This window comes from Camelus ferus, chromosome 5 (assembly GCF_009834535.1).
Source record: "Camelus ferus isolate YT-003-E chromosome 5, BCGSAC_Cfer_1.0, whole genome shotgun sequence".
Lineage (NCBI taxonomy): Eukaryota > Metazoa > Chordata > Mammalia > Artiodactyla > Camelidae > Camelus > Camelus ferus.
Genome location: NC_045700.1, coordinates 87,382,970 through 87,409,135, shown reverse-complemented (window position 1 = coordinate 87,409,135; position 26,166 = coordinate 87,382,970). Strand labels below are relative to the sequence as shown.

At 38.3% G+C, this 26,166-nt stretch overlaps 1 protein-coding gene across 1 annotated transcript in view; it reads right to left on the bottom strand.

Annotated features, from left to right (window-relative positions):
- The window catches only part of COL4A3 (collagen type IV alpha 3 chain), a 133,403-nt gene that overhangs the window by 23,349 nt on the left and 83,888 nt on the right, over positions 1-26,166 (bottom strand). The window contains 17 exon segments of the mRNA XM_032480379.1: positions 2,845-2,979; positions 3,311-3,400; positions 4,674-4,841; positions 5,822-5,935; positions 6,295-6,445; positions 7,010-7,107; positions 8,898-8,999; positions 9,592-9,684; positions 11,907-11,952; positions 11,954-12,076; positions 13,892-14,074; positions 14,864-14,934; positions 17,834-17,929; positions 18,430-18,522; positions 21,480-21,644; positions 23,278-23,313; positions 24,735-24,819. Of these exon segments, the coding sequence (XP_032336270.1) occupies positions 2,845-2,979; positions 3,311-3,400; positions 4,674-4,841; positions 5,822-5,935; positions 6,295-6,445; positions 7,010-7,107; positions 8,898-8,999; positions 9,592-9,684; positions 11,907-11,952; positions 11,954-12,076; positions 13,892-14,074; positions 14,864-14,934; positions 17,834-17,929; positions 18,430-18,522; positions 21,480-21,644; positions 23,278-23,313; positions 24,735-24,819 (1,849 nt within the window).

Genomic DNA, 26,166 nt, shown 5'->3' with positions numbered 1-26,166 from the left:
TGATGAAGAGTTAGAGTATTTTCTTCTGTAACCTTCTTTTTTCCATTTCTGTCCTTTATCATCACCTAAAAATATATACTGTTTAGTAAATTCATTGGCTTAAGGCTTTTTAAAGGGTTGGCAGATGACTTCCTGCAGGCCAAATTTGGCTTGAGGTTTTATGGCTGGGGAGCTAAGGATGATTTTCACATTTTTAAAGAGTTGTAAGCAAACAGACGAACAAACACCAAGGAATAATATGCAACAGGGGTCATATGTGGTCCACAAAGCCTAAGATATTTACTACCTGGCCCTGTACATAAACTGTTCACAGAACCATTACTGTCTCTTTCCCCCTCTGAGATGTTAAGTTTCCTCATGACCAGGATAAACCTCTGCTTTGTTCACCTGTGTGTTTTCAGGACATGGTACACAGCCTAGTCAATAGGTACCAAAAAATAATTGTTCAGCAGATACTAACCACTATATATAAAATAAACAACACGTTTCTACTGTATAGCACAGGGAACTATATTCAATATCTTGTTGTAACCTATAATGAAAAAGAATATGAAAAGGAATAAAAAAAATAATCATTCAGTAAACAAATATCATGTGGCTGGAGAGGCAGGCAAAGGGCAAGTAATGAGGAAACTTGTATGCCAGTCTAAGAAGCTTGAATTCTTAAAGGGAGACATGGGAAGATTTTAAGTCAACAGTATTACCTACTCATCTGAAACCTATTCACAGTTTAAATCCCCCTTCATGGAGGCTTCTTTGACTACCCTGGTTGAGGAGTTTTCTGCTTTGCTCATCTCCCACAAGGCTCACTGTCAGTGGTACCCAGCAGGCAGCAGAGAGAGGAGGCTGGGTATGGACTTTGGAACCTACTACATCAGTGTGAGTTCCCTCTCTGAACTTCCTATCAGAATGGCACTGGGTAATTTGAACTTTCCATTCCCCACCTGTAAAATGGGATCATAGCAATAGCCTACTCCTAGGGTCGTTGTGAGTATTAAATGAGTGAATATTTGTAAGACTTAAAACAGTACTTGCATGTGGGAAGTGCTTCATAGATCTTTGCTAAAATAACGTAACAGTTCTTTTTGTATTATTTATTATCTTTTTGTACACATGCCTAAATCTCCCATGCAGACTCCTTGAAGAGAGGATTACTGTGCTTTTTGTACCCTCAATATCTCTTCCACATTTGCAGTGGATGTGTTTAAGTCAGAAATTCAGATAAAGAAATGGATATTGAGATTAGAGAGGCCTAGACAGCATGATCTTTGGTGGAGGTTGTTCAGTGTTTGCTCCTTGGTTATGGGCGTAAAAAGCCAAAAGGAAACACATAGGACAGCTTCCATGTGTACTGTACTTTGCTAGAAGTATAGAAATAGTGCATGTCCTTCTCTACAGAAATTATTCTTTATTGTAAATTAGTACCCATTGTGCATTCATGATGTTAGAGCCAAATTTTCATTTTCGTAGGCACAGATATGCTGGTTATATTTTTTTCAAAATATTTGCAACACTACCTAAATCATCTAGCATAATCCAGTGAAGTGGTGTCAGACAGTTTATGAGATCTGGACTTTTGTGCCAGTATTTTTTTTTTTTTTCTATCTTGGCTTAGACTAGTTCTAGCAGAGTTTTATAAAATTTATATTATTTTCTATTTCATTGCTAAAAATGTAATGGAGTCTTCTGTTTGCACCCAGAACTAAACTATCTCTTTGATAGCAGCTTAAAGGGGGACGACCCAAAAGGACTTTACTTGCTAATTTTCCTTTAGAGAAAAAAAAAAAAAACTGATTTTTTTTTCCCCCAAGTTGGCAAATTAGTTGGATTCAATCACTTTACAGAACCCTGGTCAAATGTCACTTCAGTGAAGTCCTTCCTTATTCTGGGAGAGACAGCTATTCAGTCTTTCCAGCTTGATCTACAGAACTCTATACAGAATTTTTAAAGCAAATGTTTACTTGGACTATAAATCCTTATATGCTTATTTGTTGAATATAATCTAATGTCTCAAAATTGATTACAAATTACTCAAAACTTGATATAGTTTTGCAATTACAAACACTTTAAAAAATTTTTTCCCTGCTATATAAGTTTGATCTGCAAATATTTAATTTTACCCAGCAATTCTCCATTTTACTAAAGTTACTTGGGATTAAATTTGATCAGGAAGACCACAAGGCAGACTTTCTTAAAATTTGATTTAATATTGGTTGTACTGATCATATTACAAAACCTGTCATAGAAAGTGTTTAAATAATGTGAAGTAGTTTGAATAGGTTTGAATTTGAGCTTAACAGCTACAGCTAATGCTTAGCAGCATTTTTAAGGCATTGATTTTTTAATCAAAATGTATTTTCTCTTTAGTAATTATTCTCCAAAAGATTCTGAGCATAAGAAGCAGTTTTTAGATGCAATCAGAAAAGTTCATCCTGGCAGTTGACAAAATATAGTAGAATTTGGGGTGGAAGTTTCTATTCCGGCCAGGGAAGTTTTTAATGTGGAATTTTCTAATGGTTTAATTTTCACCATACTTGGCAGGAAGAAGGCTTCAAGACTTAGAATTTAAAAAGTCACAAGTGACGATTTAAATGCAGCAGACCAAAATGCAGGAATAACTTAGAAATAAGTTACGCATTGAGGAGGCAACATATTACTGTTCAAGGCACACAAAACACAGTTCTAGTCCAGGCTCAGCCAGCAAATGGCTTTGGGAGCTTGGGCAGGAAATTAAACAGTGGTCCTCGCTGTTCTCGTATGTCAACTAAAGGCATTTTCCTAGATAATTTCTTAGTCCCAGAATCAGCTCTGCTGTTCTGGTTTTAAACGTAAGGCAGTCTGTACCTTCAAGTCCTGGTTCTCCTTTGTCCCCCAATAACTGGAATATTCGAGAAGGCCCATAAGTTCCCTTATCTCCTTGTTCCCCTTTGGCTCCGGGTGGTCCTCTCTCGCCCTTTACTCCTGGAATTCCAAAGCTCCCTACAAGACAGGAGTAACAACAGCAGTTCCTTAATTCTTTATGCATTCAAAGGATTCAAAAGTTAACAGAGCTTACCATAAAACAAAACAAATGGAACAAAAAGATTAACAGGGCTGAGAACTTGATAAATAGTTGCCCCCAACAGGCAGCCACATGAGGACAGTGGTATAAGCCTGTGCGGAGAAAATATCACTCTATTCAAATGGGAAAAAAGGGAATACAGAGAACTGCAAAATCACATGTCTAGTTCTCTCACAAATAGTTTCCCCTCAAGGGATAAAATATGGTTGGTTTTTCTGCTGCCAGCTGGAAGGGTGTTCTATCACTCACCCCGCGGCCCCGTGGTGCCTGGGTTCCCAGGGGGCCCCGGAGGGCCAGTGCTTCCAGGAAACCCCATCATCCCAATCACTCCCTTTTCACCTATGGAAACAATTCAACACAAAGCAGCACATATTGTAAAGAATGAGAAAAGCCAAATACACCATAAAATAAAATAAATTATACTTAGAAAGAGAGATGGAGAGAAAGAGAGAGAGTTGAAAAAATGGTTTCTGTGAATAGGAAAATAATCGTATTCGTCTAGGAGATGGGTCAGTAAACAGTCTTTTTTTACATCATGCATGTGGAAGTCATTGGTAGCAAATTACACTCAGGGATGAGAATAGAGTATGTTGAAATTTTGGAGCATTCCCTACTCCCAACCCTTGATCAATACATTTCTGTTATATTCCCTTATTTTACTTTCCTCATAGCATTTGTCTCTAGATGAACTTTGTTCTTGAATGTGTTTGTCATTGACTCCCCCACTGCTGGAGGTGGAGTCTTGTCCACTGATGTGTCTCTAGGACCTGGAGCAATGCTGGCAGGTGACAGTAGCTCAGTAATACAAATGAAAGCATAATTTGCAGATTAAGTTGTTATTCTGAGCTCCTCTCTGAAGGAGAGATCAGTGAGGTCCTTACGGCATGAGAAGACTATTGAAATATTCTCTCCCAAACATATAAACCATAAAAAGTGATAAGATAAAAAGAATTATACGGAAATATTATGAACAAATATATGACAGCAAATTATGTAATTCTGACAAAATGGACACATTTCTTAGAGAGGCACAGATTGCCAACTCAAGAAGAAATAGAAAATCTGAGCAGATCTGTAACAAGTGAAGAGATTGAACTAGTCATTTTAAACTTCCCACAGAGAAAAGCCCAGACCCAGATGACTTCACTGGTGAATTCTACCACATGTTTTAGGAATATCAATTCTTCACAAATTCTTCTAGAAAACACAAGAGGAGGAAGCACTTCCCATCATGTTCTACAAGGCCAGCATTATACCCTGATACCAAAACCAGACAAAGATATCACAAGAAAAGGAAACAGACTGGTAAATATCGCTTATAAATATGGATGCAAAGATTCTCAACAAAATACTAGCAAACACATTTTAGTAGTAATATATAAAAAGGACTGCACAGCAAAAATAGTTATACCATGAGTAATTGAGAAATGTGAGCATCTCACCGTCACCGTTTCCCCACCCCCAGCCCCCTGCAAATAATTGAGAAGAAAAGCTTATACTAAATGAGAGAAGCTTAGAGTCAAAGAGCTATGCATATCTCTAATTTATGCAGCCACTGTAAAAAGGAAGTGTGGAAAAAGAGAGAAGAAAAACAAACGCACAAAAGGGATACCTGGTAGCCCTAGAAATCCTGGATTTCCTGGATATCCTTTTGGACCAGGTAGGCCCATCTCACCTTGACGACCTGGCATTCCTGGTGGTCCAGGTTCTCCAGGAAATCCAGACCTATCCAAGCCCGGAATGCCTGGATCTCCCTCTGGCCCTGTTTCGCCTCTTCTGCCTATATACAAATGAATGAACACACAATTGCTTTTCCCACCAACTCCAGATATATTTTACGGCTATAAATATTTAGCTCTGTGATTTTGGGTAAACCACCCACTTATCTAATTGACTGACTCGGGTCCCCTTCTATATAATTCTAAGATCCCTCTGGCTTTCACATTCTGTGTTTCAATGATTCATGCAGTAATGAAAGCATAGAATTTAGATTTACTTTCTAGTCCTGCAGGCACACCTTGGGAATGCACTTTATGGCCGTGGTCAGTCTCCAACCTGCAGGATTCACACAGAGCCACTCACGTGAAGGCAAGCTAGCAGATGCTTCTGGAAGCAGTTTAACAGCACCACTACAACAATTAACGTTGTGGCCAAAATTTTGTTTGTGAGCATATAAGAAGTATGATAGATGAGTTCTAAAGGGTTTTTTTTTCTCCAGAAATAGTTCACGGATCTGGTTGAGAGGAGCCAGAAAGATAGTAAGTTCCCACGACCACCTGGCCTTCATAATTTAGATGTACTTTCCTATACTTTCTTTTATGTTGCTTGTAAAGCAACCAACTATGTATTTTAGTTTATAACTTGTAAACATGTATCTTTGCGTACATTCACTCTGTTTCAATAATAAGGATAAATTTACCACTCTAAGATACCTATGAAAGAATTAAAAGTAAAACTTTTTTGAGAGTGTCTATATGTATGTAAATATACCTTTGTATATATCTTCAGTGTTCATATTTTCTCTCATATAAGACACAAGCCAGTTTTAGTATAGTAATTTCAGGTCTGTTACTCTATAAATAGTACTCACTGCAACAGATCCATGACAGCAGGGTTTTGTTTCTGCAATAACTTTTCTTACTGAACAGTGGTCAGGACTTGTTGCTGGACAGTTCTCATGTTAAGCAGCAAAGCTCAGAGCATGCTCAGAGTCCCATGTCACCTGCCTGCCTGGTGACTGGTTTCAAGGACCTCCCCTACCTTGTTGCCCTTTCAGTCCATTTAAGCCTGGAAGTCCTTGGGCTCCCCTGGGACCTTCTGTGCACTTTCCTGGGAGTCCTCTTTCTCCAGGTGGTCCAGTCTGCCCTGGATCCCCTGCAAAACAGAGTCCAAGAACACAATCAGGTGACAAAACCCAAGGTCCTAGTGTTGCTATCCCAATCGTTTTCCTATAACTTTCGCCTCTGAATGGAACCTCTATTCAGTACCATTTCTGTGCCATATAGAGGACATTAAAAACGAAAGAAGGAAGAAAGGGAGAAAGAGGGAACAAAGGTAGGGTAGCAATGGAATGGAAAGTTGAACGGGAAAATAATTAAGCCTTTCAGATTCTGTCTATTGAACAAGCAGTTTGCTTGAGAAAAATTCCTCACCCCTACAGCACCTACACATTCAATCTGCAGCGTTTTAGCTGAGCTCACAGTGGAGAAAAGTAATCACACTTGCTGTTGTACCTCGTGGTCCATCAAGCCCTCCAGTTCCTGGAATTCCAGGGAGACCTGGAAGTCCAGGGAGTCCAGTTTCTCCATTTTCCCCAGGGTTGCCTCTTTCTCCTGGCAAACCTGGCGGTCCTGGTTCTCCAGGTATGGCTAGTCCTGGTTCTCCCTATATCACAGAAATTATGTTAGTTTTACTGTATCATGCTTCCAAACCCTTACTGACTGTCGACTATTGGTCTTTAGGGCTATTTACTTGAAAATAATGTCTCCCTAACGGAAGTTCTATGTCCCTTTTGCAAAGTCTCCACCACTCCATCCATTTTCCTTTTTTAATTCTAGTTGCTACCTTTTCTATAAAGTTAGGCTTAATAATTCGGCAGAGCCTCTACTTTTTCAGAATGTAGAGTTTTCTGTAAACAGTCTAGTTGCCTCTCCTTTTGACAGTTTTTCTCATATCTACCTATGTTTCTTTCTAGCTTTCTCCCATTTTAAATACTCTGAATGTTTCTGAAAATTAAGGAAGAAATAGAAAGGCAAACTGGTCTTCTTACACCTTCTATTCTCCTTTCTAAAGGGGAGGAATAGTTCAGAGAAACGTGAAAATTTCAGTATCATCATCATCACCATCTACAAATATGTTGATAATTTCTACACACAGAGCATCCTAACTGGCTGGCTGTAAACACCCCTCCCCTCCCCCACATCAATCTGAATCTTAACTATTGAAGACCTTGACTCCTGGGAGGCCTGGCTCTCCAGGTAACCCGGGCTTTCCCATTTCTCCAGGACAACCTGGGGATCCTTTTGTTCCTGGGAAACCTCGGTCTCCTACAGAGAAAAAAATAACAAAGGTTGTAAGATGAGTCATAAAAGTAGTATCTCTCTTTCTCATCTAATGTTGTTATGAGTCAAGGAGCTTTAGATGTTTTTAAAAAAGTCTTAATGATGAGAAATCAATGGCTAAATTAGCGATTTAAAAAATTCAATTCCAAATCAGATTACATTGGTTCCCAATTTTAAAAATTACCTTCTCCATTTTTTGTTGGTTAGCCCACTAAATTTTGATTCAGCAATTCTTTAAACCACTGATACTGCTTGATTTGGCTGCCTTTTTTTTTCTTTTTTGAAAGTGTATTCTACACACAGTGTACAGCCAAATGAATTTCCACATGTGTGTTTATATCCAGGCAAGCATGACCTAGATTACGATATAAAGCACTTCCAGCACCCGGGTAAGCTTTCTCAACACAGGTTGCTCAAGAGAATTACTTCGCAATACTCTACAGCAGCCACTGAAGGTAATAAATTAAATTTCTCTTATGCATCTATAATAGGAGAGCTGAGAAAGGAGTAACACATATCTTTTTTTTTTTTTTTTTTTTGATCTGTGTTTCAAAAGAGGAAAGCCTTGTGGAGCAAAGCTACGTTAAGAGAGTTCTTTTGTGCCCCCAGTCTGATGAATTTTAAATTCACAGTTATTTCATGGGATTCATTTAGACTCAATTAGGAAATTTTGAATCTCTACATTCAAGGAGTTCTGGTTCTATAATTTATAGTCTTCTTCCAGAAGGTGAATCCGTAGGGTTACAAGCTAAGGTGCAATTTCTCCATGAAGAGTCCAAGAAGCACTAGGCAAAAGCATGGACCAGGCTGCATTATTTCAGAGATCACTGGGAAGAAATCTAAGAAACTAGAGTCAGTGCCATTTTTGGGACCCCATGAGAAATGTGCTTATGTTTTCTCAAGGTATTTTTAATTTCTTCTTTGAATTCATCATTGACCCATTGGTTTTTTAGTAGCATGTTGTTTAGTCTCCAGGCAGTCATTTCTTTTTTTCTTTCATTTTTCTTACTGTGGTTGATGATTGTGTTTTCTATTTCAAATACTCATAAACTGAGATCAGTATTCCCATATCTGGGCAGAACTGATGTATGATAAATATCGATACATATTAATCTAGGAGGTGAAGCACCAAATAATGGATTATATTTGAACAAACACTTTAAGTAATATTGAAGTAAACATGAAATTATTACAAAGTCTGAGGTTCTATGGGACAATCTAGGGACCAAGATTACTCATATGTCATCCTGGATAGGACTTTGATGCATTTGTCAGCAGGGAGCTTCAAATTATTGTTTGAATTCTCAGCATCTGGATTTTTTGGAGGAAAAATAGAAGGAAAATAACTTCTATAATTTATTTTGGAGTACAGAAGGAAATCAGCCATTTGTGATTTAATAGTTCTTTTTTTATTATAAAAGAAATTATAAAGTGAAGAAATGTATAAATGTACAAAGTACAGACATCTATTAAGATGAATAAATTCCTCATAATCCCACAACTTTATAGAAGAATCACCATTACCATTTTCATGAGTTTCCTTCCAGTTTTTTTTTCTACACACTTTAAAATAAATGATTGAGATGAATTTGCATAAATCAACGTGAATTCTTCCTTTCTGCTAAAAATTATTTTAAGGTTTTCTTCCCTTTAAGGCTGGGAGAAAATATTATTTTAAAGGATTTAATAGGTATTTCCTATGTTATTCATTATATGTATTTCTATTTTATAAATATCGACAATGAACTTTATGTTTAAAATTTTTTAAAATTTACCCTTAGGTCCAGGAGGCCCAGGAAATCCAATTCCTGGAATTCCTGGTTCACCATCAGGCCCAGGAAGACCTGAGGCACATCTTCCTGTGGATCCAGGGATACCTTAAAAACACACATACAGCCACATCAGCAACTTCCCTTTATTTTGCTTTAAAACAAAATGTTTGTTTCTGTGTCATCCCAGACCTTTTTGGAAATTAAGAAACAACTGTAACATAAACCCAACTTCCTTCCCATTTCTATCCAATGGACTAACCATTAGGAGGTGTAAATAATTTTGAAAATACAATTGAACTCCTAAAAAGAAATATTCTCGATATCTTGAACTATATCAGTCTCCCTCCGTGAATGCGAAGTTAAGTTTTAGATCACGTTGGCAAAGAAGTTAAGTTTTCAAATGAGGAAGCCGTGGGAACTATCTTAGCCCACATTCCTTGCTCCTCCCCTGAAAATCCACGGAGATTGTTCTGCTCTCCAATTCCTCATAAGTAACTGTATTGACTGTCTTTTGGAATTAGAAGCACCAGTGGGAATCATTTGGGTAACCACCCTGTCTGTTGGCTTGCTCCCTCTGGCTTGTGGTCTTATTTGGAGCCAATGAATGTATTTTTTCCTTATAACAGGAGGGTTATAACCAGGAGAGTCAGGGTACCATCTGATGCTATGCACCCGACGTGGCAAAGGGGATACTCACCAGGTGGACCTTGGGGGCCAGCACGGCCGGGGGGGCCAGGAGGTCCTGGTGGCCCTGGGACTGGTGTTGAAATACCAAGTTCTCCCTTAGGACCTTAAGAAAATTTGTAATCGTAAGATTGGTCTGCATATTGAAGCTTTTCTTTGTTTAGAAGGAGAAAATTTGATTATAAGGAGTTTGTGAATATACCTCAAGGAACATAAAACAAAGTCTGTTTCCACAGGCTTCAAAACTGAATTAAAGACAGCCAGTTCACAAGAACGTTTTTATTCAACTGACAAATATGTACAAGCGTCCGTTATTGTCTAAGCCTTGTTTTAATTAATAGCTCAACATGCTGGTCTATCGAAAGCCTTCTTTTTAAAAGGCAATACTGTGGACTTCAGCCTAAAAGTTGGTGACTACTGGTAGGATATTTATTTATTGGGTGACTAGTTTCCACAGCAAAGAAGGAGGGTAAATTGAACAAGACGCGAAGTGTGGTCTGACAAGCTGATCTGGGCTGCGAACTTGGGCGTGTTTTCTGCCCTCTCTAAGATCCTCATGCATTGAGGAAATAACACCAGCCTTGCTGGTAAAGATTTGCGATAATGTTCTGACCGCAGTGACCCAAATTAGAAACATGTTAATGATTAGTATTGTCCCTATATTCATACAGTCATACGAAAAAATAGGTTAACGGTAGTGTGATGGGGAAAATTTGATGATAATATATTTTATGACAATGGAGTCCTTTACTAAAGATTCACAGTTATAATGAACAGAAGAGGATTTGGGGGAGGGTATAGTGTAGTGGTGGAGAGCCTGCCTAGCACGCAGGAGGTCCTGGGTTCAATCCCCCGTACCTCCATTTAAATAAATAAATAAATGAACTTAATGATCTCCCCTCCTCACCAGAAAGAAAAAAATATATAAAAAATTTTTTAAAAAGAAGAGGATTTGAAGATGGATTAGAAGAGGGTTAGTAAACTTTTTCAGTAAAGGGTCAGATAGTAATAATAGACTTTATGGTTCAGATGGTCTCTGCTATCCCAGTGTAAGAGTAGCCAGGAATAGTATGTACATAAATGAGCATAGCTATGTGCCAATAAAACTTTATTTATGGACACTGGAACAAATTTCATGTAATTTTCACAGTCACAAGATAGTATCCAAAAGTTTTTTTCCAATCGTTTAAAAATATAAAAACCGATCTTAGCTTGGGGGCTATACACAAGTAGGCAGTGACTGGATTTGGACTGTGGGCTGCCATAGTTTGGTGGTCCCTGGGTTAGAACAGCAGCCTCAAAGGTAAGGGACGGGAGAAAAATATATATGCATGTAAAATCATAAAATAAGCTTTATATACATGTATGGACAGAAATGCATGCATCCAATTGATAATATACAGTTGACCCTTGAATAACATGGGTTTGAACTGCACGGGTCCACTCATCCACGGATTTTTGTCAACAGTAAATAGTACTGCTTGATGCACCTGTGGATGCAGAACCAGGGAGATGGAGGACCTGCATACATGGAAGAACCGCATACAGGGAGGGCCAACTATAAGTTACACATGTGGAAAGTTGGCACCCCTAACCCTCATGTTGTTCAAGGGTCAACTGTATGTTGACCTACTATGGGGATATGCACTTAAAATTTTTTATTGGTGAAGGATGTTATAAAAAGATTTGAAGACCACTAGTTTCCTGGGTCTCACCCTTTAAAGTGATTTTAGAAATAAAAAAATGACCATGGTAGCATTATTTGTTTAAAAATGTCAGTAACATGAAATTCTCATCTTCAGCCATGTTCTCCACCACAGATAAACACTGAGGATCAGAGCCATCCAGAATCCCTCAACTCAGTGCACATGGATCCCCAAAGTTACCAGACTTTAACATCAAAGCAACTTTTCTTCATTTGTCTTAGATATTTTGAAGTTTTGTTTATAAACCATTTATTAGGTTCTGGATCAAAAAGAACAAATAACATGAATGAGCCCTGTGGTCAGGAAGGTTTTTGCCTCCCCTTGGTTTATCATAACTGACTTCCACGCATCTCTTAGGATCTGTTAATTCCATGTACTTATATCAGTAATGGATATAGACCATCCTAGGAAATTTCATCTGAATTGCTCAGTAACAGGGGAAAAAATGGATTTTCTCTAACATACCCTACATGTTCTTTCCTAGTATCTACAAGTTGACCTAGTCTACTTATTAGAAGCAAATTTCTATAAATTTCATTCATATTTTAAGGGAGTTTCACTACCTCTAGGAACCATCAACCCACTCCATAGGAAAACAGGACTGGAAAGAAAACTAACCAACCGGCTTCTCCAGGTGGTCCAGGGACTCCAGGAAGTCCTTGGGCGCCCTTGGGAACCAGGCTCTCCCTGAGGTCCATAGTCTGATGGTCCAGCCGGTCCTGTGGGTCCTGGGGACCCAGGAATGCCAGGATCCCCTGGAAGGCCCCGGTCCCCCTTCTCACCACTCAGGGCCTGTGACAATAGGAATATGTTTGGATAGTGATTTATCCAGTATCTCCTTACACAGGTTAATCTCACCATGAATCTGAATACCAGTTAGGATGTCACTGAGATCTTGAATCGAAAGCAATTGTTATTTGAAGGGCATTGTTACTCAAATAAGAACAGTGATGATGCCTTGCTGTTTTGCGACCTTTGGAATCCAGCAACATTTCATTAACTCTCTTGAGATCCACCTGAGATGTCCTACAGTGGGGTGCCACGCAAGTGGTAACAGCCCTGAAAACTTAGCTCAAACTGGCCAACAATTCAAACGGCATTAAAGGTGACATTCACGTTAAGTGGCACATTTCTAAAATAAAACTAGTACAACAAAACTTTATTTGACTGGTTTTCACCAGGTATTTTCATTACAGAGGAGATATTCTATCCGTATTAATTGTTTCTCATAAAATATCTTTTTGTTGTTGCTAATTTCATGGTCTGTAGCTTTGAAAATGAGTTGTCTATTTTAAAGAAGTTGAATTTGACAAAATAATCGAAATTCCGCTTCCTCCCCAACATGGCCGCAACTAATAAATTTAAATGGATTTTTCATTGTTCAATATCAATGGGATGGCAAAGTGGTCCGTCCTTTATGATGGCAGCCACAAGACTGAAATCAGTTCCTTGATTTTCTCTCACTTTCTGGGGCATCTTTACCAGAACTAATAAAAAAAATTAGGAAGATGCAGACAGGAGCATCATATGAACTGTGTTAATACTAGACCAAAAGAATTCCAGATTCCCTCTTGAAGCATAACTGCCATCTGGAGGGCAGCCTGGCAGTTGACCGAAGGAGAGTCTGAAACATTGGCCCTGCTAGCTGCTCCCAGCCAAAAAGTGCTTTGTAGTCAAAAAGGTTTAGGAGAGACGGCCTATCCTGTCCACATTCTGGGGAGTCACAATTCATATTCTCATATTAAAGGGTCTGTGAATGAATCTTTAAATTTGTTTGCCAAGTTTCCCTGATCGAGATGGAACCTTTTTTACTGGATGACACTGAGTAACCCTGGGAAACACTAGGTATTTCATAAACAGGCTGGGCAGCACACCCTGCAAACTTCTCATATGTGATGGGGGTTCAGCCTCTGTCGCTATGGTGTTTAAAAAAAGATCCTGGTAGGAACCTCTTACTTGAACATGTGAGAGATTCTATCCCATGAAAAGAAACAGAATTTACATAAGCTTAAAAACTGTAAATGACAAAACATCTGATCTTTTTATTTGACTGCCCTAAAAATTGTGTCCTTTGATGCATTTATTTTTTCTTAAGAGAATCAACATTGTCCTCAAAATGTGGACTAAAACTTTCCATTGTTCATCATTTTCAGAACTTCCCTATAAACTCATTTGATATAAATGTGAAATTGTAATTTGTGTATCAGTCAAGGTCATTACCAACATAGAATCTTATGTGGGCTAAAAAAACCACATTGAGTGCTACCTATTTATTTTGTCAAAATACTATAAATATTCAGGTTATTACTGCTCATTTGAAAATGCCTTGGGGGTAGGGTTAGTTCAGTGGTAGAGTTTCTGCTTAGCATGCACAAGGTCCTGGGTCCAATCTCCCATACCTCCACTAAGAAATAAATAAATAAATCTAATTACCTCCCCCACCAAAAATATTTTTTGAAAAATTAAGGAAAAAGAAAATGCCTCATCCTGCAGTTAAAGGGATGAACTGTGCTGAATGGCCAATGATTTTTAAAAAGGAAATGATTGTAACTTCAGAGCCCTTCATTCGTAGGGAAGATAATTTGAAAAAAGTTACTAGACACCAACCGGTTCTCCTTTAGGTCCTGGTAATCCTTTTACTCCTGGAGTCCCAGGAATTCCATCCAAGCCCTTTCTTCCAGGATGTCCTCGGAGCCCTGGATCCCCTGGGGCTCCCACTTGTCCCTCTGGCTGAGATGTTTCACCTTTTTCTCCTTTAAGTCCTGGGTGACCCTGAGCACCCGGGAACCCCTAGGGTGGTACAGAAATGAGTCTGCATTGCATTTGGGTACAGTTGTTCTTGTGTCAATCTTAAAAAAAAAAAAAAGGTCAACAAGAACTTTTCAATTTTAATGAATACAATTTTTTTCCCACTTTTTTTTGGCCCACAAATATAATGTCAAGCTTTTTAGCTCTTTTGCTTTGTTTTTGCTTCCAAAATTATATAAAAAAAATTCAGTTAGTACAATTCAATGCAATATATATGATAATATAATTCAATATGATAAGACTATCATCATAATTGAGATTATGTTAGAATATTGGTAAATTTTAAAATTCATCTATGTATAATTCGATTTAAATATAGTTATCCAAATAAAACTTTCTGATTTTAATTTTTTAACAACCTTACTGAAGTATAATTTACATATTATAGAATGAATCCTTGTAAGAATATAATTCAATAATTTTTTATTAAATTTACACATTTATGCCATGTTCCCCACTTTCCAGTGTTAAAACTTTTCCACCACTCTTCAAAATCCCCTCAAATCTATCTGTAGTCCATCCCTGTTCTCAACCTCACCCTCAGGCAAGTACGGATTTGGTTTTTCTCTTTGATACCATTTAAAATGCTTATAAATTAATTGATTCATACACACATCATTCATATATTAATTTAATCAACAAAATTAAGTGCTTTAATTTTAAGAACACCTTACCAGGCAGCAAACTGACAACCTATATTGGATGCAATCCTATTTCCCAACTCCTCCATTTTCTAAATTGAAACTAAAGCTCCAAACCATGAAATCTTACTGGAAATCCTGGAGGACCCGTACTTCCTGGGTCTCCGGGGCTTCCTTTAATGCCAGCTGCCCCTTGTTCTCCTGCAAAGCAGTGAATTATTAAGCATTCATTGAACACAAACTCTGAGTAGCCAGGGTAATGCAGAGTGCGAAACAAATACGGTGTTTTCTTCTGAGGAAAGAGAGACAATTTCTATCTTAAAACACACAGTGCAAGATGAGAATGGGAGTAAATTACAAGAATAAAGGATAATGTACAAAACAAGAACACTTAAACTTTAGCTTCTTAAAATTCTTGTCTTTATAATTTTATGGAGATACTTTTATTTTTTCCAATGATAAAAGTAATGGATGTTCATTGAAAAAAAATTATACAGAAAGAAGAAAAACCAAGCATATATCTACCAGAAGACAATATTTGCTAAAAATTTCATGTGTATTACTCATAAAATTTAATACCCATAAACTCAGCAGGACTTAAATATACACTTTTTTTTGAATCATACTATACATATGTCAATAAATATAGATTTATAGGTTCACTTTAAATGGCTGCATGGTAGCTTATTGTGTGCATGAAGCATCATTTATTCAGCTAATAGTTATCTGTAGGCATTTCAATGGTTTTATTCAATTTTAGCTGTTGTAAACAATGCTTTGGTATGTATCTCTGGATATTTACTTCCGTAAATTTATCCAATGATCTCCTTTACCATAAATTCCTAAAAGTGTAACTGCAGGTCCAAACAGGTACAAAACTTTCTAAGGCTTTGGATATCTGTGCCAAATTGCTTTTTACTGTACAATTTAATACTTCCTCTAGGTATTTAAATCTTTGTATAAATGATCCCTTTAGAGGATCTTTTGGCTGGATCTCAGGTCAGCTTATTAACAAAGGTTTATTCAGATTTTATTTGTTGCAAGGTTTGAGCCAAGCAAAATTTTAATACTAATCCAAACAGTTTTACTGCATATGTATTGTCTTTGAGCTCTAGCTGTAGCATCCCAAACATCAGGAAACCAAGGAAAATTCAGCAATGCAACTGCCTGGATGTTCAGCCTCAGCAAGCTGCTCACCTGCATCCTTAGCTTTGGACCAGATGACTTTATTTTTATTCTTTCCTTATCGCCCTCCCTCCCTTTTAGTTTTTGTTTTAACTTGAGTGCTGACCAGGAGCACCTTCTCTCTCAGGCCTGCCTCAGGGAGTCAGTGGGCAGTGACTGCAAAGTAACCACAGTGTTTATGAAGAAGTGGGTAGGATTTGAGGGTGACAGAGGATCCATGCCCTAAGGTATGTCCTCTGTTGGCTGGCCATGTGCCTGCAGCTGCCACCATCAGCCTTTCTTCTTTGGACTGACATCCAGCCTCCCTGAAGACCCCGTGTCCTTGCAAACGTCTGCTGGATAATGGTAACATGCAAATATGCCCTAATCTCTATGTTGCCAGGTAGAGCTTTGGATTAATTTGGCTCAAAGGGCAGCCCTGGCATAGCAATTAAGGGATGCCAGGGTAAAGGGCGAGAGCATGTCTCCAGAGGAGTGTCTGGATGGGAGCCCAGGCTCTACCACTTATCAGCTATGTCATCTTATGCCTCAGTTGCCTCATCTGTCAAATGGGGTCAATGAGAGCACTTACTTCTAGGTCTGACATGAGGAATAAGGGACAGAGGCACACTGACACTAGAAGAGTGCCTAGCGCACTGACCAAGAGCTCTTAACTCGAGCTCTCATGGGCTAAGAGAAATAATTTGATGATAGTGGGTGTCTGTAGACCAAGGTGCCAATGGCAGAATCTAGACTGTGTGTGACACCATGTGAGAGGTGGCCCCAAAGGCAAAGGAACCCAGATAATAAAATGAAGACTTTTTCTACTTCAAGAGTATGTCCATGGCCAGATCTGTGACCGGGGAAGGGGGAGGTAGGACCGTAGAGGCAGCGACAGCCTGGAGCAAGTGTTGGGGTGGAGAGTCCTGGGCTGGTACCTAGGTCGACAAATGATACGCCATATGTTTTATTTGGGCCTAAGAATATGGGGCTATGAAATGTTTTTCTCTTCAAAAATTGATGATGATGATTATTTTTTTTTTCAAATTTCAAGGTTTATTTAGCACCGTCTCATTTACAATATACTTGAGACCTCAGACAAGCCTTCATCCAGTGTTTTTTGTTTGTTTGTTTTTTTGTTTTTGCTTTTCCAAGTCCAAATCTCCCATTCTTAATTCACTTTTTTAAAAGCTATTTTTTCCCATTAAAAAAATTGAAATATAGTTGATTTATAATGTTGTATTAGTTTCTAGTATATGGATAATATTTTTTAAAAACATGAGATTTTAGATAAAAATCCCAATTTTATTATTCTCATGAAAAATTGGAAGATTTATTAATACAGGACCTAAAATGCTGTGAAGGAACAGCAGGCTGGAGCTGAGTGCCTGGCAGCCCCTCTGGTTTACTGCAGTCCTCACCACCCCCTGTTGTCCCCAGCATGGAGACCATTGGTGGACTTAGTTATAGCACTTATAGGGTTAAGAAGATTCTGAAACAGTTTATACGCCCATGATGGACTCTAAAGGGGAGACATGAAAAAATGAACTGAGAAAGGGTTTGTCTCTTGAAAAAAAACAAAAGAATGGGAGAGAGCTCATTTCTTTGTGGAAGAAAAATGTGGTGCATGTTTGGCATGGCTGCTTTACTCCTCCAAGTTACTCGCTGATGCCCCGTAGGAATTCGAGTTTACAGTTCCTGGATAACACAGTGGTTTGCTAGAATTCAGGAACTAAAATGGAATAGGGGGAAGCGCCAGTTTTTATGGGATTTTTGGTTTACCTTGTGTTCACAGAGTATGATTTTGAAAATCTCCCTCCAGGTTCATGTGAACCACATCCTGACATCGAGCAATCAGATGCCCTTCTTTTTTTTCTGCCCAGTGAGTCGACCCTTTTTGTATTTGCGAAAACTCTTCTGTGCAAATGGTCTGTACCTGGGATTCCTTTAACGCCATCCAACCCTGGCAATCCTGGGGGACCCGGAGGCCCTGGGACATAAGGACACTGTGTGCACAAGAGGCCTGGTTCCCCTGCAATGAGAGCACAACTTGTATGAAACACAGACACTCACTGACGCCTCAAAAAGGACTGGTATTTTCCAAACACATGACCATTTATTCCACCTAAAATTTTTTTCATGTAGTGAAAATCATCTAGGATATTGTATGTATTAATAAAAAAAGTCACTCATCTATTGTGTTTGCTTATGTTGTCTATTTGAGCTTCCTGTCATCCTGAGAGAGGAAACCCCAAGACCTAGTAAAAACCATCCACTATGTCAGTGTTTCTCTCTTTGGAGTATGGGATAAAACTCACACTCTAGGAACATCCAATGATTTATTGCCCAGGGGCTAAATAAATGGTTGACTTCTAGATGAATGAATACTTTCAGGTAAGCCTTTTGGAAAAGAAGCCGTCTGCTGTTTGCGGCGGAGGGGGGGGGGTCACTGCTGTCTCAGGGGAAAATAAAATCAGTGATGATGATGATGAAAATGGCTTGTTCTAACAGGACATCATTGATTGAACCAACCTTTTGGCCCATCCACTCCTGGGATTCCTGGAGGCCCTATCTGGCCTGGAAGTCCACCACCTCCAGGTGGACCTCTGCGAAAAACGATGCCACCTACAAAGAGACAACACCAAATCTGGTTAATTTTTTTTTCCAATTAGCAAGTGTTTTAGTAATATGTCTTTTATTTTGTATGCATTTCCCCCATCTTCATCTTTGTTTTTTGTTTTTGTTTTGGGGGGGAGGTAATTAGGCTTATTTATTTATTTATTTATTTATTTATTTAATGGAGGTCCTGGGGATTGAACCCAGGACCTTGTGCACGCTAGGCACGAGCTATACCCCACGCCCTCAGTCTCTGTTCGGAAGCTGAGTCTTGTGGAGGTTATCTGAAACTGAAAAGACTGACCAGCTTCTCCTTTCACATTACACACGATTTTTTTTTTTAATACTGGTGCAGTAGTTATTTGAAAGCTCATTATATGGTGTTTATTGGCACGTGATCAACCCATATTATCTTATTCAGTTGTTTTCAGTGATTCCAAGACTATCCCTTTAGCATCCTTAGGCAAAGGGGCAAATTTCATTCTTCTGTGTATCTCGGATACATTGTATTTTCCTGACAGATTGTAGATGCTTGATACATACTGAGCACAAAAATGGATTCTGACTTGGGTATCATGTGTTTTCTCCTCATCACTGTTCACATCAATTAAGTTTGTCATTCTTGAAGCAGTTTTTCAAGAAAGCTGTTCCTAGTCTTCTACATTCATCTAGTACTATAATGTTACAGTGAATAGCTGATTATGTTCTATAATCTAATTTTTGGCCTTACCTTTTCAAACATAGGTTGAAGGCAATGTTGATGAGACTGAATATTTAAAGATAGTACCTATAGCTGCCCCAAATTTCAGAGCAACAGGTAACAGTGGATACATTTAATTTAGATGGAATCTATGTGTGTTATATTGTGTCTGCTCCATTGTGAAAAGAATGCCCATTTTGTATTCTGGGTCTTTAAGATGAACAGATGAGAGCTATCTCTAAATAGCAAAATCTATTTCCAGTTATAAAACAAATAAGTCATGGGGATGAAATGTAAAGCATGGTAACTAAGTTAATAATACTGTACTGCATATTTGAAAGTTACTAAGAGAGTAGATCTTAGAAGTTCTCGCCACAAGAAAAAAAATTATAACTGCGTATGGTGACAGACTTTAACTAGACTTACTGTGGTGACCATTTTACAGTATACACAAATATTGAATCATTATGCTGTACACCCAAAACTAATATAATGTTGTATGTCAATTACACCTCAATAAAACAAACTGAATTAAAAAAAAAAAACAGAAAAATCTGATGGCAGTTTTATACTTAATGTAGAATCGTGTATACTTTTACATTTATATATTTGTAGATACTTAATACATTTTCATACTCATTTTTAATTCAACAAATACTTGAGTACCTACAACATTCAGCCCCAGCCCCCCCATATACTGGGCTTCAAACAGTAACCAAGACACAGTTCCTGACCTCAAAGAGCTTTGAGTCCTTAGGGGAAACTGACAAATACAAGGCAATGTGGGAAATTTGATGATCAGGATAAACTTGAGTGTTACAGGGGGTGCGTGGACTCAGTGAAAACTTTATGCTGGACTTGACCTTGAGGCTTCAACAGGAAGGTCAGGTTGGTGTTGCTTAGAGACGAAAGGTGAGACACAAGAACAGTCTTCTGGGGGCAGTGGGAGCAGGTGTCTTCAGGAAGGGGGCAGTACTACTGCAGGTGCCCGAGGTCCAGATCCTGACTTTAACATTCCTGAGCTATGTGAGCTGTGCACATCAGGCTTGTCATTGATAAAATCAGGACACAAAACCTACATCTGGAAAGACTTGGAGGACTAGAAATCATTAAAGATCCCTGACACATGGAGAAGCATTTCAGTTGAGTTTTATTTTGCTCTGTTTTCCACATAGATCCACTCCATCGCTTGACAGGATTTGTTCCTAGACATTATGTCTTCTATTAATGAGATCACTTCTTAAATTGCTGTTAACCTAAAAGAAAGCTTTTATTTATTTACTTTTTAATATTGCTCATATAATCAGACACAACTAAATTATTTTATTTATATTAAGAGTTTTCCAGATTATTCTTTTTGAGCTTCTGTTATAATCATATTGTTTATAAGTAATGTTTCTTCCTTTCTTAAGAAGATCTCTGATACATACAGGATTCTCCAGGCTATTAGGAGGGCTGGGTATAAAACACCAGACCTCCCAGGCACCTGCCAGGAAAGGTATTTTAAAATACAATGAGTGATCTGTTGGTTCATGAGGTTCTATGTGCCTATCAGCAACACAGACTGCTAAGTGGTTCCGTCGGGGAATGGAGAGAAAAGGATAACTTCATCAGAACCTCCAGGTACTGCTTCCAGTCCTCTGGGTTGCAGCTCTGTGGTTTCTGGTCCATTTATCTGGCAGCATCGTGCCTTGGGCCACACTACACACCTGTAGCCTCTTGCCCTGGAGCTTTCCTGTTAATGCCAACGCATGTGATGCCTGGGAGCCATGCAAACACAGCCTAGAGGTGTGTGTGTGTGCATGTGTGTGGTGGGGGTTGCTACTTACATCCTGTGGGGCACACCTTTAACCCCTGAGAAATAGGCGCTGGTGGAGGGTTTCTTGCCTCTTTGTCCGCTGGGACAGATAATCCTGAGACAAAGTTATACAGTTCTTGGAAGACAGTCCCCAGAGACTGGACGAGCAGTTACACTTGGCAGAAGGCCAACCTTGATACCCGTCCCTTCCTTCCTGCTTCACTGCCCTTGTCCCCGCCTCCCGCTCTGCCCTCTATAGCAACGCAGGCTGACGATGTGCTGTGCTTGCAGAGTAGCCATTCCACCAAAGCTGCTTTCACAGAGAGCTAATAAAACAAAACATCAGTGGACACAGAACTCCAAAGGTCTACACTATGGCCAAGCTGCACATGAGGGTCCTTGGTCCTGATTGGCACACCTCCGTCGTTGGGCAACAGACACAAGAGGGGTCCCATCAAGCATCTTTACCTGGTGGTCCTGGAGGTCCCGGTGGCCCTGGAAGGCCTGGCGAGCCGGGGCAGCCTGGGGCCCCCGGAGGCCCGGCCACACTCCTTCCCGGGGGGCCTCTCTCCCCTTTACTTCCTTTCACACCTGGTGCTCCAGGGGCTCCTTGGAGGCCAGGCCTTGATGACCCTTGGAGAAAAGAACCATTTCTTGTATTTAAAAATTTTTTTCCTGATTAATATATGTCTGTTTTTCAACTGCAAAAAAAGTGATGCATTCGTATAAAAGTTGTACAATTGAAAAGTATGTAAAGTACGTAGAACAAAAATGAGTTACCTTCCTTCTCTCGCCTGTGGCCTTGCTAAACTATCACAAGACAGCAGAGCTCAGAACATTCCATTCCCGCAGGGTAATTTACGTAGTTTATTACGAGGGACTGAAACAGAGGTTGGGATACACTGCAGTCTTTTGATTTAAAAGGACTTCATGAGAAATTCTTCACTATATGCTAGCTTGTAATTTTTTTTTTAAATTAGAGACTAATCTAAATGCCTATCTTTCAGTGTCTCAAATGAGAAGGAGAAAACTGTAATTGGACTTTATTCCCGCCAACTGTCTTAGCTGTATCAGTGGGTGTGCTGGGGAAGGCAGGCATCACCGGGGAGAGAAGCCGTGACAGGTGGTACAAGACCCTCTTCATCTCCCTCCTACCATGATGAGGATGTTAGAAAGGGTAAGGTCTCCGATCTCTGCCTGACAGTTAAGATCTCTGCCTTAAGAGACACCTCACCACCAAAGGGCGGAGAAACCAGTGGGGGAAATATCTGATTGTTTCTGATTATTGAGCAAAAGGATTTTCATCTGAAGGCAAATAATCCTTCTGATTGACATCTGTTTTAGAGCTTTGTTAATTTTTACTCACTGGAGTTTTAAATGAGCCTATTCATTACTGGGAAGGAAATCTTTTTAATCGTTGGCCAGACCTCTAAAATGTCTTTTTACACCATTCCAACTTTACGAGAGAGCCACTGTTAACAGCTTGGCATGTGTTTTTCCATGTATATGCAAGTACACATAATATTTATTCATTTATCTTTACTTTCGCAATGGGATTATAATATACATATAGTTCTACAATCTGCTTAATTTTAATTCATTTTCAAATTATGAACTAGTTTAAATATACAGCGTAAGATAGAGATAATCAATGGCAGGGCTTACCAAAGCTTCGCTATTTTGTTCTTAGTTTTGTTTCCTTTACAAAACGACGCGTTACAGTATGTCAGTTATAATTAAGGCCACTATGCTTAATCCTTGATTAACTATTTTTGAATTTACTCTTCTTCCTCTCTCAAGAGGCAACCACTCTAATACCATGGATATTTTTACCCTTAACAGAATTGTCTATGTACCATAAATAATACAAAACTTAAAGCTTTACATAAAACTGTGATCTATGTATTCTTATGCATCTTGTAATATATTATGAAAATTATCATTTTAACCAACCCCATTGCCATAAAATTATTATTTTCCCATTTCTGTGCCTCTTCCAAGTTCCAAGCCTTCTGCTCATACACTGAAGTTACTATCTCACACTTAGTTAAAACTATCGAGAAGTAAAAAAGAGCATTTCTGTCACCTTGTGTCAGTTTCTACCCCCCTTTTCCCTGTGGGTCACAAAGTTAACAATTAAGAAGTTGGAAACAATTTTATATCAATTACTGAAACATTCGTCTCACATAAGTAATATAAACTTACTAGACAGCAGTGTATTTTCCTTTTAATGGCATTTCTATTGGTATCAGAAACGGGTACGTACCAGGACTTCCAGGAGCTCCGGGAGGACCACTGGGACCTGTGAATACATAACAGTAATTAATTGTTACAAAAATATAAATATCCCTTCCCCCATTATTGAAATCTTAAATGACAATATAATAATAATTAATAATTAATTTGTCATACTTTTCCTCCACTCTCACACAAGTAAAATATTATAAAACTTCACTCATTTAGACAAACTGCAAAGAAGAAACTATGCTTAGATGTCCAACACTAAAAAGAGGGGGTAGGGGAGAGATACGGGTAAAGGATTAAGAGATACAAATTACTATGTATAAAATAAATAAGCAACAAGGATATATTGTACAGCACAGGGAAATACAGCCATTACTTTGTAATAACTTTAAATGGAGTACAAGCTATAAAAATATTGAATTACTATGCTGTAAATCTGAAACTAATATTGTAAATTAACTGTACTTCAGTTAAGAAAAAAAAATAAATCATGCTACTTTATCATCTTCAAATAATTCGGCAGACACTAATGAAGAGGCTGCTCTGTGTCTGGCATTTTGCTGGGATGATTCAGATGCCAGGAAATCAAATAGCTAGAACTATCAAGGATCTGAAGTTTGGCCCGGTTCCATCTCAGATTGCTTCCAGCTGTAACACTGCGTAGGGTTCTAATTCTTTGACACATTCAAGTGATTTATAATGAGCATTATCCAATTTAAAAAAATCTATGCCATACTTTTCTGTCCATTTGTTTAAATACATTGGGAATGTTTACCGTTTTAAGTAAAATTCACCTTTGAAATCTTGTGTATATCAATAATTTGCCTGGATCAGTGGTTCTCAATCCTGCTGCCGTCAGAATTAATCTGGGGAGCTTTTACAATCTGCCAGTACTCAGGGCCCTCCTCCAGACAGTTAAATCAGAATCAGAGGGTTGGGACCTTGGCATGGTTCTTATTTAGAAGTTCCGGGGGTTTTAATGCATAGTGAGAGATAAGAGCTATTGGCCTGGATCTTTCCAATTTATCAAAAAGGATAGAATATAAGTAAATGTGACTTTAATTTATGGTGTCAGAAGTTAGGAAACCAGGGCCTCAGTCTCCCCTGTCACTATTTGTGTGGATTTGCTCAAATTAGAGCTTTTTGGTCTCCATTTTCTCTTTCATAATCCCACTGAGGTTGCTGGTTTCACATACTCCCTCCTCCTGCCCTCCCACTGTGTTAGTGTCTTCTTACTGGACTTGAACTTTATGCTTTCCTGCAGAGAGATAACTTAATTACCTTCTATGGTATATCACCTATGGAATTTTCTTACAAAATATGAAAATTAGGAGACATCAAAAAATACTACCACCTATAAAAATTAGGAGATCTCTCCTCTTTTGTAAATTCTAGGTCAATAAACACATACTACACATTTTGCCTTGAAAGAAAGACATGGAATGATCAGCAAGCTTTAGGAAGAAATTTTTTTCTCACCCTGTGGGCCATGAGCTCCCTTGGGCCCTGGTGGGCCTGGAATCCCTTCTTCTCCCTTCTCCTGGTATGCCTCATAATATTCTGTCTTAAAGGAAAGAGCAATGAATAGAGGAAAGGTGGTCTTTTATGGACAATTCACCAAATGCAATTACTTCCATTTCTTCCTTTCTAGCTTAAAATGATACTTTCCTTGTTTGTCTGAATTCACAGGTTTATGTGTTAGAAGGATAGGGTAGTTAGGTTTCTAGGATGGATAAATTTAAAAATAAAAATTGCTCTTGTGTCATGATATCATTCATTTCATAGGCTTTCAATTTGAAATCCATTTTATGATGTGGCCCAAATCACATACTGACATTTAAAAATATATATATATGTATTTTTAAATGTTTATGTAGAAATCAAAGTTTCACAAAATAGTAACTTACTACACCATATGATCAACTCTGGTATTTTTATTCTACTTTATTTCACTTAAAAAAAAAATGCTTGTCCTGTGGACTTAAATTATTTCAAAGTATGTTAGGACCTACACATCAGAAAATGCTTTATTGATTATTTCTTTAAATTTCAGGACCCCATCAGGGACTGAAGACTACTATTTCTGACATGATCAGTGGAACTATGGCTGGTCTCCTTATCCATCCATACACAGAACTTCCTCTGAAGTTAGCTGAAGCTACAAAGTTATGTGGAATAAAGCAAAGAAAACACACAGTAAGCTAGGAATGCTAAGAATTTCTCTAAAGAGCAACTGGAAAACAAATCTCATTTATAATTCAGTACATTTATCTTGATGGAAAGAAGAGGAAAATATCAAAGTTTTTTTTTTAACTTTATTTTTTTACATGCTGCATGGGGCCAGTTACTTCACTAATTTGTTTAAATATGAGGTAACAAGAGTTTTGTGGTTAAGCAACATGTATAATGGAAGCAACCTAAATGTCCACCGGCAGATGACTGGATAAAGAATTTGTGGTATATTTATACAATGGAATACTACTCAGCCGTAAAAAAGAATAAAATGCTGCCATTTGCAGCCGCATGGATGGACTTGGAGAGTGTCATACTAAGTGAAGTAAGCCAGAAAGAGAAAAATATCATGTAATATCACTTACATGTGGAATAAAAAAAAAAGACACAAATGAACTTATTCATAAAACAGAAACAGACTCATAGACATAGAAAACAAACTTATGGTAACCACGAAGGAAAGGGGGTGGGGAGGGATAAATTGGGAGTTCGGGATTTACAGATACTAACTTCTATATATAAAATAGATAAACAACATGGTCCTACTGTATAGCACAGGGAACTATATTTAATACCTTGTAATAGCCTATAATGAAAAAGAACATGAAAAGGAATATATATTTATGTATAACTAAAACACTATGCTGTACACCAGAAAATAACATGTTGTAAACCAACT